Source organism: Caenorhabditis briggsae (assembly GCF_000004555.2).
Source record: "Caenorhabditis briggsae complete genome, chrII, whole genome shotgun sequence".
Classification (NCBI taxonomy): Eukaryota; Metazoa; Nematoda; class Chromadorea; order Rhabditida; family Rhabditidae; genus Caenorhabditis; species Caenorhabditis briggsae.
This window is the reverse complement of record NC_013486.2, coordinates 6,293,052-6,306,817: the sequence shown is the minus strand read 5'-3', so window position 1 is coordinate 6,306,817 and position 13,766 is coordinate 6,293,052. Positions and strand designations below refer to the sequence as shown.

At 38.0% G+C, this 13,766-nt stretch overlaps 2 protein-coding genes across 2 annotated transcripts in view; both read right to left on the bottom strand.

Moving 5' to 3' along the window:
* Cbr-pde-4 overlaps nucleotides 1–5,370 on the bottom strand; it is a gene marked incomplete at both ends in the record, with an annotated part of 22,308 nt that extends 16,938 nt beyond the window's left edge. Inside the window, 5 exons of the mRNA XM_045242164.1 lie at nucleotides 1,007–1,021; nucleotides 2,314–2,373; nucleotides 2,862–2,925; nucleotides 3,893–4,449; nucleotides 5,341–5,370. Of these exons, the coding sequence (XP_045095030.1) occupies nucleotides 1,007–1,021; nucleotides 2,314–2,373; nucleotides 2,862–2,925; nucleotides 3,893–4,449; nucleotides 5,341–5,370 (726 nt within the window). The remainder of the gene's footprint in view (nucleotides 1–1,006; nucleotides 1,022–2,313; nucleotides 2,374–2,861; nucleotides 2,926–3,892; nucleotides 4,450–5,340) is intronic.
* Nucleotides 5,371–6,205: 835 nt separating this feature from the next.
* CBG13022 lies at nucleotides 6,206–13,541 on the bottom strand (the record flags this gene model as incomplete). The annotated part of the gene is made up of 4 exons (XM_002630524.2): nucleotides 6,206–6,363; nucleotides 8,593–8,609; nucleotides 12,694–12,792; nucleotides 13,375–13,541. The coding sequence occupies 4 exons, from the start codon at nucleotides 13,539–13,541 to the stop codon at nucleotides 6,206–6,208; spliced, it is 441 nt and encodes a 146-aa protein (XP_002630570.2).
* Nucleotides 13,542–13,766: the final 225 nt, after the last annotated feature.

Here is a 13,766-nt window from a genome sequence, read left to right as displayed (position 1 = left end):
GTTTTACGGTAATAACAAAAAACTGAACTTTGCAAAGACATTGATACTTATGTATGTCAGAATCTTGAAGAAATTATCTGGAATAAAAATGAGGAAACCGGAAGCTGTAGATTATTGGAGACAAAAATCAAGGTTCCAATTAAAATCCAGAACTTTAAAAAAGCGAAAAATAAACAAAAACTCTAATTTAAATTTCTCATTCAAATTATTCAAACTTTTTTGAAAAAAAAAAGATTTTTGGGATTCAAAGGTTTGGAACAAATTCTTGACAATCCTCTTCATGTCACAGTTTTTGCCTAACAACTGAAAATCTTAAAATAATTCACATACTTACCGTAAAACCTGTAATAGAAGGGCCCATTAACTTTCAAGTTTGAGCCAATTTATCTCGGTTGTTGTCAAAGATACAAAAAAGTTGTCAACTGATAAATTTTTAATAATAATCCCAGAAATATTTTATCAGTTGACCCATTTTTGATATCTCTTATAGGAGCCGAGATGACTGATTTCTAATTTAGCAGTGTGTGGGGCCCTTCTATTAGAGGTTTTACGGTATATTTTCCTGGTACAAATAAGTGGATCTGTGGAAGAGAAACGCCGGTGGCAGCGGCAAAAGGTCCCACAACGACAATTTCCGTAACCTAAATGTATTTTGATTTTCTGTTTTTTTTTGTCGTTGATTTTTCCGTTATTTTTTCCAAAAAAAATTGAAAATAAATATTTATGACTGAAAAAAATGATTGAAACCGTAAGAAAAAAATCCAGAAAATAAAACATTTGTTGGGTTACTGTAGTTGTCGTTGTGGGACCTTTCACTGGTTTGAAAGTTTTGATTTGTTGCAATAAATCCTAAATGCGAAGAAGTAGAATCAAAAAAACTCAAACAAATATGCAGAGCTAGGAAAACTCACACCATGAACTGTCTGGATTCGTCATCCAAATTAATAAGAAAAACAGATTTAGGAGGATTGAGTTGAGTTGGAGAGCAACATGGCATTACCACGACCATCGTGAGCCAACACTAAATGGTCGATCACACAGGCAAAGTGTTGCAGCTCGATGTGTGAGAAGTGAGTTTCGTCTCTGATAAGCAATGACAAACGCCAGTGCATAGACAAAAGAAACCTCGGTTTCAGGCGGTCGGAAATTGTTTAGGTGCACTGTGCATCACTAACCGATTGTCAGGAAATACTCCTGATTCACGTGAATACCTCTTACAGATCGTTTAGTTACTTCCTATTCAGATGAAGATATATGTTTTTGGAATGTCAAATATACACTGCTATCTCAACTGAGAGCTGTTACTCAAATAATCTCAAAGTTCTAGAATCCGGAAGAACGATTTTTGTACTTATCAGAACATTCGAGGTATGTCAAATCATTGGTGTTGAGCGCGGCGACCTAGTTACGTCACACAACAAAATGCAAAAGAGTGATAATTACGAAGAGCACACCCTCCACTGAAACCATCATCATCAGCAAATTGTGACCTAAGAATGAATCATATTTCCACATTTCTAGAATACCGTAAAACCTGTAATTGAAGGGCCAAGTTTGAGCTAATTTCTCTTGGTTCATATGCAAGATATAAAAAATGTGTCAACTGATAACATGTTTGTGATATTATGATAAACAATTAGTTAGTTAACAGCTTTTGTATATCTTTAACAGTAACAGAGATACCGTAAAACATGTATTAGATGGTCCGGACCTTCTATTGTTCCAAGTTCAACTGTGGAACTTCCAAGGTACCTCCAAAGGACCCTATTATCACAGGGACCCTTTAATTAGAGGGACCCTTCTATTAAAGGGGGCCTTTCTATTTTTCCAAGCCCCTCTCGGAGGGCCCTCCTATTAAAGAGGCTCTTCTATTACAGTTTTTACGGCTTATTTTCCAACACTTCTGATTTTTTTAACTCCGTTGTTTTTTTTTCAGATTTCTCTCCTCGATCATAGCTTCTGGTATAGGGGGCTTAGGAAGTCCGGGAGCAAGCGAAAATATGAGAATTCATAAGAGGCGCAGAAATCACCAGATAAATGTTTTGAGCCCATGGTTCCGGGGACTCCAACAACTGCCACACCCGGGGTCTTTTGCTTTTTTAACCACCGTCAACATCCCAAGAAGCTCGTCCTAATTGTGTTCAAACGAGAAAAAAAGCAACAAAAAACAGATGATCCCGTCTTCTTCTTTTCTAACTTGGTTTCCATTCAGCCTTCACACTTCTTCTTTTTCACAAAACGACGACAGCTCCGATGAAGAGGTGGATGACAGGAAAATGACAAAAGGCGACGATGAGATGAAGATGATGATGCTTCAGAAGACGTTGAGCGGTTTGACATGCACCCACTGAAGTGCTTCTGTGTGAATCGACTCTTTTATTATTGCTCCCCGGCCGTTTCGATAGATTTGATGAAAATTCGAGGTGGCAACCGGGGTCCCGAGCCAACCCAACCGGAGAAAAAGAAGAAGATGAAGCCATCTTTCTTCTTTTCTCTCTTCAAGCCTCCACCACTTTCTGTCCCCAAACTCTTTTCTCTTTCGCTCGTGACATCGGTCATCGCAACATTTATGGGGCCCCATGGCGTTGCCGGCGCCTGTGAGAAAATAGCATCAGTCGGGAGAGCACCGACGGGGAATTATTACACACTTTCTGGTACCCGGTGTGACGTAGACAATTGCAATTGCAACTTGTGGATCTTGCGTGATTTTGATAACGATAAAATAGACGACTTCTTCATCTTCTTCTTCTTCTCACAATTTTCGACGTTGACGTTGTTGTCTTTAAAGCCCCAAATGCGATTTTGCAAAAAGTAACAACCCACAGTTGTTTTGTGTGCCCCTTCGCGCACAACACCCTGGCATCTGGAGTCTTTCTACTCGCGCCACCCTCAGGGGGCTCATATCGGTCACACCTCAAACATGCGCTCTCCTCGTCGTCTTCTACTTGCTTCACACACTCTAGAAGACACACAACACCATCTTCGTCACAACTAACACTTCTTCTATTTCTTTCTTTTCTTCTTCTTCTTCTTTCTCTTTTTCTTCTATCTCAATTCTTCAACACTTTGTAATTCATTCCTTGATTCATTTGGGATGTCCTCTTTCGAATGAAAACAACGATAATTTGGAAAAAGAAGAGCAGAAGGGACAAGGATGAGCAGAGGAAGGAGAAGGAGTAGGAATCCTATTTTTCTTTTTCAGTAAGAACTCCGAGGATCACAGAAATCCAAAAAACACAAGACACCTCGAAGAAGAAGACAATTCCAGAGAGAACAAGTGTCGGTGCCAGTGGTTTAGCTCCCATAGACGAAAAATATATCCAGTGTCAACACCAGAACTATGTTCAATTTGTGCAATTCTAGGAGAGAAATTCTATAGAATAGAGGACACTAAAGGTCATATTTAAATTTTGTTGAAATTGAATGGAAATGTTGTATGGATGAGAATACAAATAGGAATTCTTTGATATGATGGTGATGATGATTGGTTGAAAAAAAGAGACAGAAAAGATCATCCGAATTAGAAAAAAGAGACGAAAAAGATCAAAGTTCGTTGGTGCACACGCTTCAAGGACTTCCTTCCGGAGAGATTAAATCAAAAAGTAGATGGAAATGAGAAATGAACAAGAAATTAAAAATTAGGAACGGAGACAAAATAAACTAGAAGATGATTAAGCGAAATGAAAATTAAAAAAGAACACTATACAAATCATAAGATATTGGTTATCATGCATTTTAAAATTAATTCATGGAAAGTTATTAACAAAGAATTGATATTTGGAATCAGAGAATCAAAGCTTATGGATCATAGTATATAGTTTAGCATTAAAAGAGAACAAAGTAGCAAGCTTTTTCAGGATAAATTCGAAAAAGAATTTTTCAAAAAACTTACCCGTGCTCATTAGACGCGATTGATGACGCTCGACTGACAGGCCGTAACGATGATGCTTCTCGAAGATCATCGCTGGCACGGTAGAGGAATGATTCTCGTCTTGCGTGTACCGATGATGATAGTGACGGTGTCAGATGGGCACCTCCAAGTCCATCAGCTGCAGTTGCCGAGCCGGCGCTGAACGTCGACACGGTAAGCTCGCGGGGCGGATGATAGGATGAAGCGGAAGAGGTCAATTTGTGATTACCGCCAGGAATAGTAATAGACGCTGATGAGCGCGGCGGCAACGCTGGCGTCCGCGACGTCGACGAGGCCGACGGCGAAGAGGTGCGAAAAAAGTTGTGCAGGTGGAGTTCGCGACGGAGACTGGCTAATCCGAAGCCTCCGCCACTACCTCCACCTCCGCCACTACCACCTGCCGCCGACGACGACGACGACGAGCCGCGTCTTCGTGGCATTTGATATGACGAACGACAACAAGAGCAGAGCAGAGTGGCCCCTGGGCAGGACACGACAACCCGCGACTCTGTGCTCTGCTCCGCTGCTTCTTCTACTGCCTGCCTTGCTTCCCCAACTCGTCTTCTTCGCCGTCGTGCTCGCACTCGCGTCGAGCCATCATTCTCTCTTCTCGGGCTCTCTGATTCTCTTTGCTTCTCGCTGCATTTTTTTCTGAATCGTCTTGTCCGCATCGGCACGCGTGCGCCACGCCCTCTCCGCAAACTAAACGGGTCCCTATCTCTCCCCATTTTTGTTGCATATCACTGCGTCTCTCATCAGTGGTCCTCTCATCTTTTGGACAACCTTCTGACACACACTCACACACACACACACAAAACCCCTCATCTTTTTTCTCTTCTTCTTCTTCTCCTTACCACATTTTTCAATTGCCCGTTTTTACACAATCACTCAAACACACTCGCACATTGAAGACATACGCAAAGAAAATCTCTTCAGAAATGCTCTGGAATCTTATTTTGTTTATATTTACTCGTTTATTTGCCTCTCCCCTTCTTTTCTCTCACACTCTATCGACCCAAAGCTTTTCATGTCAAAGACATCCTCATTAACAAGTCATTCTTTGTATTTAAACGTCTACAACTGCGCTAGTCAGTTGCACTATCATAGTGATTACTAGAAATTATCAAAAAAAAAAGAGAAAACAGAGGTTTTTAAACAGGAATTAAAAGGAAATTTAGAAGATGGTAGTAGAGGAGAAGGAAAAAGCAGACGAATGAAAAAAAAGAGAACTGGAGAAGAGAGAAGAGTAGCCCATTTCCATAGAAACTTTCTACCAAAAAAAACCCATAAATCTAGCTTGAAATGCTCTTTTTCGTTGTGCTCTTCTTCTTTTTTGTATATCTCGGAACATCCTTACGTTTTCAGACTCATGCAAGCCAATACTACATACTACTGCTATTTTAGAAAGCTTACCTCCTGGATCCTGGCACGAACCACACGGTGTGTCTTCTGGACGTCATATCGTCGTCGTGAATCTGGAACGAGACGCCGCGAGTTGAATCGTAAGCAGTGGTCGGCAGTTTGGAAACGGAAGGAGGCCGGCAGCACAGACGGTCAGATCGAGATGATTTCGAATGTAACTGGTGGAGGTGGATGAGGGATCTACTTTCTGTTAGAAGGTGATTTGTAGAATCGGAAAGAAGAACGAGAAGATGTGAAAGAAGAAGAAAAAGAAGCTACAAATTAAGAAAAGACAACAAAGAAAACAACTGGGATTGATTATGGATACGGTACCAGTTTTGAGATTCGAAAGATCCTGTATTTAAAAAAAGTTCAAATTTTTAAATGGTCGTAATGTTCAACCTAGATGTGGTTTTGAAGTCGTTGTTCAGAAAATGAGAGAGTATCATCCATCATTTTATCCATCAAGCTCCACCTGCTGTCTCCTCATTTCACTCATCACAAGAAGCGGAGACAAAAAACAAAGAATTCGTAGTGAGACCAGCTACCGTACCCCCGTAGTCCATCATTTGGGAATTCAACGCCAGACTAAATTTGTAAATATCATGAAGAATACAAAATGGAGCCGAATACAAAAACAAAAATCGTATCTGTTTTTTTCGGACAGCCAAATGCTATTCGAACGATTTGGGACTCGGGGAGTATACCATTTGAACAAGAGGGAATATTGAAATGAAAAATATTACGAAGGGTTTTTGAGAAAATAATTAAAGAGAAAATAATTAAAAATAATTTTAACATTTTGGATGGCACCTATAAAAATTGAAAAGAATTGGCCAACGAAACGAACATTTTCACAGGAAGTGATTGAAAACAGAACAAGTTTTGTTATCATCACAAAGTGACATACAAAACGTAACTGTCTAGGGCGTCTTTGGGTGGGATTCTAGAATGTCTAGAATGAATTCTAGAATGTCTGGAGAAAAGAGATACTGAATGAAGATCACGAGAAGGAAGGCGTTGAAAAGCAGAAGGCGCATTAATTGCAGCCTCTTGGCACACTGACGGAAACGGAAAAGAGGGTCTTGGAGAGGATGAGAAGACGGTAAGGGGATACTCAAAAAGGCAATAATGGTAAAGGGTCAATCAAATGATTCATTTCGGATCATTCGAGAGCTCTCTTGCGTATTCTTCTAGAAAACCAAAGAGCCTTCTCCAAAAAATGGGATAAAAGAGAGCACATATGCGAGGTGGAAATGAGTTGGACGTTAAATAGTTGGTGCAGAGAAAACGAGTGCTTTCCTCTCTTGGTCCCAAAAGGTACTTTGCCACCAGTAGTCTCCCCTATTCACTTCCTCCAAAAACTGCCCTTGTTTCATAAAAGGTCCATGAGTAAGAGGAAAAAAGAAAAAGAAAACCGAGCAAGAGAACCAGCAGTCAGTAGAAGTGACCTCGGAATTTATAATTCATTCATTCTCAGCTGAAGTTTATTGTTTTGAATTCTAACATTTCTGTTTCATATGTACTGCAAGAGCCAATAATACGCATACACTAGCAAAGATCAGTGAGAGACTGACATTCCAAAAGAGAGGCCGGTCATGTTTCTTCAATTAGTTTTTTTTGGAAACAATCTAGCTAATTGCTTTTCGTGAAATAGATAAACACAATTATGGGTAAGCGGCTTTGAATTAATTGAAAAACAAACTGCTATGGTCAATCCAACGTTCAAGCTGTTTCAAAATGGCAAAATTCGAAAGTAGTTTCACTATCAGCAATAGAACCGCGGTCCTATTTGTCTAACATTAAAAAGGAATTCCTATAGCATTTATTTATTTTTTCAAAATTAAAGCTCCGCTAAACTCAAATTAAGTCTTAATTAACAATGACTGTAACTTCTAAAGTTTTCAATTTCCAAGACCGGTGTGAATTTGTTATGAATACTGTTTTTTTCCGTTTCGGTTAATTCCGATGAATCAAAAATTTTTTCTGGAGAAAAATATTTTTTCAACAAGTACAATTTCTGTTGATATTAGTTCGAATTATTTGCTGCCAGAAATCGCTGCTTGTGAGAACGTCCTTTTAAAATTTCCATTGCACCGAAATGTTTCCAATTGGTGTGCATTATATTATTACGAAAAAATCCAAAAAAAAATCCTGGAAAACCGCCGTCGAAAATATAAAGAGGGTTCCGAAGAGGGACGAGTTCCCTCGCAACGAGAAACCTAGGCCACGGCGGCGGGACGCTTTTTTAAATGTGTGGCTTTTTATGTTTTTCCGTGGCGGTGATAAAACCGGAAAAAATCCCGAAATTTTGCCTTGTAAAAAAGGCGTCCAGCGGCCGTGGCCTAGGTTTATTATTGCGCTGAAACGCAAATCCTCATCCCTATTCACCACCATTCTTTAAATTTTCAACCGAGTTTTTCGGGTATTTTGGATTATGAAAAATTTTGTAATAATATCAGGAAAATAGAAAACATTGAAAACATTTCGGTGTAATAAAAATTTCTGACCGGATTCCCCCTATAAGATAGATTTTGATTATTAAAATCGAGTTTCAGAGTTATTTTAATTAATATAAACGGTTAGTGTACAAAAAAGAACAATTATTTTTTTGACAGCGACTTTATTCAGAAGATTTATACAGGATATTATAGACTAAAAGTTTCCAAAAACTGATGTTTTATTGCTCTGTTTATCGTTTTTCAAGCTCTCAAAAGTTTGAAACCCAATTCCCATAAATGTGAACTACATCATCATAGTATTTCTAAAGAAAACTCGAGCTGTTTTTTAATTATTCTGACAAGATTCTAGACTGAAAACTTCCGTGTATGCTTACTAGAAAGTACATTAACTAGAACACCTGGTATTCTCAGAAAATAATTGGCAAGGAACATTTTCGTTTTTTCGAAGAATCAATAGAAAAAAGCATAAAGAAAATTGTAGAGAAATGAAAATGAAGGTGCCAGAAATTAATAATTCCAGAATCAGTTTCTGCTTCTATAGAATTGTCGTTGACCAACTTTTGGTCGCTTCAGAATCCGAATATTTTAAAAAGACGAAAGAGTTCGGAGTGGAAGACAATTGATAATAACTACTACCAACTGATATGATTTTCTCTTACGATTTGTCTTGGAAGATATAAAAATAGAAATATAAATGTGACTTTTGGAATTCAGAAATCTCCTTTATATTTCTAGAGTAGGGAGAAATGTACTTTTTGTATGTTAGAAAAAGAGCATCTGATAGACATGACAACAAATTTCGGATGAATTTTGCACAGCTGGGGGAACTTCGGAAACTTCAAAAAACGTGTCAATAGATTGAGGAAGGAAAATAGACGGAAAAGAGTCTTATAAATAAATAATAAAAAAGAGACTGGCGCCCAGAAGGTCCTTTTGTAACGTTGGCGGGGGACAAAATAGAGAAGAAGAAGAAGAAGAAAAGGGGACCTATCGAGTTTCAGAAATGAAAAAGACCTCGTTGAGCTGATCGATTTGGGTCAGAATAGATGGGTCTTGGAACAAAAACATACTTTGAAAAAAGACGAAGAAGCTGGATGGAAGGGACAGGAGTTTACGATTTTATGACCCGGCTGATGTGTTGTTGGGAATTGAATGAAAATTGGAGGGATCAATTAGAAAACTCGGAAAAAACTGAAAAAAAATTGAGTTGACAGTGTCTTGTAGAGCTAAATTGATGAGGAACAAGCTAACGAAAAAAGAAGACGACTTCGGATGGAAACCGAGAAGAAAGAAGAAGAAGAAGAAGAAGATGCTGGAGAAACTAAGCCACGACAAGAAAGTGGAGAAATCAGCAAAAAAAAACGAAGACGAGGAGCCCGAAACTGAAGAGGGAAGATGCAATAGGGAAAGAAAAGGGAATGAATGATTAGTCGTCAGATAGGAAGAAGAATCAAGGGGTGTAAAAATTGCTCTTGATACTTCGTTTTCTATTTCAACTTTTTCTTTTTTTGTTGCTGACGACACCTTCAGGAGACTCCAGAAGACAACATTTAGGAGCCAAAACGCCTTCTCGAATCACAGAGGAATCCCAAAAAAGGAGAAAAAGAAAAAGAAGAAACGATGGTTGTCAGTTGGGAACAGAACACGACTCAAGAGAAGATGTGATACTGAACCAAAAAGGACAACAAATGAGAATGTGGGTGAAGAACCTTCCCAACCGATTGGGTTGAGGAGAGCCAAGAGATATAGGGGGAAAAGATGAAGGGGAAGAGACGACGATACAACCGGATGTGCAGTTTTCTTTTTCCATGCACACCCTTCCCTTTTTTGATGTCGAGCCAGATGAGAAGAAGATGACATAAGGGTCATTTCAAGCACTGTCCGAGTAAAGTCACGTCATTTGAAATCCCTGCTTCAGGAAAAATTGGGAGAGAGAAAGAGTTTGAATGATGTGATTGTGAATTGTCGGAATAAAAACTGTCGCAGGTATGTTAGCAGTTCAAACCACCGTATTTTTCAACTGAGTCTGCAGAAAGCACAAAATGATAGTTAAATAAGTCCTTGAAAACTAGAAAACTGTGAGAATGGATAAATGGGCTTACATATCCCTTTTACCATTCTCACTGTCTTCTATTTTTAGCACTGTACAAAAAATCATGATTATTGTACTACTAGTAATTATCAGGTTGTTTGAAAAGTTTTTTTCCTGAGAATTTGAAAATTATCGTATTATTCGATATCGTAGTGTCAAAATACAGTTCAAGATATAAGACGGTTGAAATTTGAAGAATTATTTTCGCAAGGGTAGAAACAGCTCGAATTGATAATTTCCTGTACCATGTAGTATTTATTTTAGTTTCCCCAGATTTCTGAATTTTCTGTACAAAAATATTCCAGAAAATTTCTGAATTCTAAAAAGGCAAGACGAAACTGGACGAAACTTGTCGAAACATTTTTTTCTTCTTATTAACTCTGTTCTTTTTATACATAAAATTTGAGAAATTCCCGTTTTCAGAGACGAGAAAAAAATTCTTCAAATTTTAACCGTCTTATATCAAACTGAAAACGAAAAGAACCCCATGGATGGGAATTTGGTCAGTTGAATCATTTTTTGCCTGAATGTCACACTTTTTATGAATAGTAACATTTATTCTGAAACATTCTGGGGCATCTATTGTGAAATTATTTACCCTAAAACCTGCAAAATTAGAGTACCCTAACTTTCAACTTTGAGCCAATTTTTCTCGATTCCTGTATAAGATACAAAAAGATTTCAACTGATAAATTGTTTATCATAACATCACAAATATTTTGTCCGTGGACAAGTTTCTGAGATCTCCTACAGGAGCCGAGATAATTAAGCTCAAACTTGCCAGTGTGAGGGCCCTACTGTTACAGGTTTTACGATAAATGTGAGATACTGAACAACAGTTACTTGTTTCAATATGGAAAAAAAAAATGTTATTCAGAAATGAGCCAAAATTAATAATTGTGATTCTAAAAACTCTAAACTAGATTGACATCCTAAAAATTCCGTTGAGAAGTTGCATGTATCAGTTAAATTCACAAAACATCTGATTTACGAAGCAGAAAACTCAATGATGACTCGATTTAGAAAAAAAAACGGAAGTTTTCTCTCGTTTTTACTTTTCCGAAATAAAAGTGTTCGTATGATTTATGCACTGGACTCGAAGTTTTCGATGGCGTCAAAATGTGTTCTTCTTTTTTAGATCGTCATAGTTTTTAGACCGCACAAACAACTGAAAGACATATACGACCAAAGGATTAGACAAAATTTGAGAATAAATACAAGTTTTGGTGACTAAGACAGTTTAAAAATTAGACATTTTTATGGTACAAATGGGAAAACACCAAACATGGGCTATTTGATAAAAGTATCCGAAATAGGGAAGTATGAAGGCGTCAGGTCTGTCACGAGAAGGAGGCGTATCACGTTACCATACGAGAGAAAAGAAAAAATAGGAAAAAAAGAAGATTCAGAATTCGAACTGAAAGAATAACAATGACAACATGGGGGGAAAAACGTGGTGACGGGGCCCATTCGCATGCAAATTTTGGCATAACGATCGACCGAAAAAAAAGGAGAGGGAAAGAGAGAAAATATGAAGGGTATAAAGTGGATTCCCCATGAAAGCAGAAGAGAAAGGGGAGAACTTTCAGACGGAATCTTTTTTTCTGAGTCCTTCTCGTTTGGCAAAAAAAGAACGAGGGCAACAAAGAAGACGTCATCGAGTCAACAAAACAAGCTGTGCTAACCAATTTGGGTGTGGAGCGGAAAAAAAGAAGTTTTTTGTTCCGTACACACACAGTGTTTGTGGTGATACAAAAGTATTTATTCGAGTGTGTGATGTTGTGATGGAATACTCAAAAATACTAGAAAGAGGAAACATCTATCAATTTTTGTACAGTACTAAAAACCAGCAAACTATGGACTTGCTGTAAAATCTCTAATAGAAGCCCACCCTATACATCCCTTTGAGCTCGATTATCTCGGTTCCTATGCGAGATTTTGAAAATTTGTCAATTAGTAAAATGTTGGTGATAATATGATAAGCATTTATCTAGTTGAAAAATTTTTGACATCTTGCATAGGAACCCGGATAATTGAGCTCAAATTTCAAGTATAGAGGGGACTTCTATCACAGAATTTTCGGTGTATAAGAGGGTTTATATAAATGGTTTAGGTAGTACTTTTGAAGTTATGAGATTATTTAAAACGTTTTTTCCTGATTGTGAGGATTTAAAAATTATCGTATCACTGGATATCCCAGTAAGTAGAGTTATGTTCAAGATATCGAGCTAAAAATGTGAAAAGAATCCCATGGATGGGAATTTGGTCAATTGATTGATTCATTTTTTTCTAAATGACACATATTCATTTTTTATGAATAGTTACATTCATACTGAAACTTTCTGGTGCATCTATTGTAAACTTTTGGCAAAGAATTTCATACTAGGTATTTTCTTCTTCTATTACTTACCGTAAAACATCTAATAGAAGGGCCTCTTAATTTTTAACTTTGAGCCAATTTTTATCGGTTTTTGTAAAAGATATTAAAAAGTTATCAACAAATAATTTGTTTTTCATAATATCAAAAGTGTTTTGTCACTTGACATATTTTTGATAACTTTGACAGGAATTTAAATGAACTAGCTCAAACTTCACAGTGTGGGTTCTAATACAGGTTTTAAGTTATTCCAAAAGAGGAATATTTCAAATTGAAAAAAAACATGTTAACACAATTTTGGGCAACAATATACTGGTTTTTTAAACCCAGGTGCATCTAGGCTTCATATTTTTTCTTGCCAAACTCTCGCATGTTTCTCGCTTTGCAGCCGCAATTTTTTCGAATCACAAATTGACCTCTCTTTTTTTTTAATTCAAAACAAAATACTCACCAACTGTAGTGGTCGTGTCTGGCGGGAAGTGCTGTTGATTGCCATGGTCTCAATTTGAACTGTTTCCGCCGTGCCACTCCGTTCATTCCGTCCTCGTTCCTGAAACCATGAATTATCATTTTAATGAATCGAAAAGACATCTAGACACCACCGTCGCAACTGCCTTCGTGATCCGCACATGTCAGGGAGCTAAAGGTTTTAGGGGTTTTTCAAGAAAATGATGTTTCAGAATCGCGTTTCTCTTCCGAGAGGCGGGCGGATTCTGGACATGTGCAATCGAAACAAGGGCAGTTCGGCTGGCAAACGCTGGCAAAAACCAATCTCTTTTTCGGTGACAGGTGTAACATTTAAATTTTCATGACTACTAACCCCCATGAGCACCCGTCGTCTCTTTTCACTAGTTTCACACATTGCATTTTTGACGCTATATAGAACGTTTCTCATTTTCCTCTGTCTCCCACCTGTTAAAAATTGCAGAAATAGAAGGGCTTGGCATGCTTTGACCTATTTTTTTCAAAATATAGGTCTTGGTGATGAAATTAAATAATATTGGATTGGCAGCGAATGAGATATCTGCGGGGCAGCCATCAGTTTTATCTTTACGTGTCACACAAAGATGAAAACTCGGTGACCTCATTAGAACAGCTGACATTCAGAGGTTTTGTCTGATAAAAAACAAACCGTTTGATGGAGAAGATGGGCATCAGAACCACAAGTAGAACGGCTAGATGAACGTCAGACTGATCTGGTGGCAGGAATGTATAGATAACGAATGCTTGAGCAGATAATAAAAAGGACAAGACAGATATAGGATGAATATTGAAATACAGGCAGAATAGTGACATCATGGCGACGACGATTTGAAGAAGAAATGACAATAAGTTGGTTCTTGACGATTGTTATTTTGGCAAAAGGAGTAGAAGAAGACGAAGGCATGCACACCTTTTCAATGTTCGTGCCTTCTTTCTTGTCTGAATTTCGGTGCTGGATGACCTAGAGGTCACCTGACACACAAAAGACAATAATAAGAGAGGCGACACTGTGGGATTATCTGGATGAAGACGTCGACGACA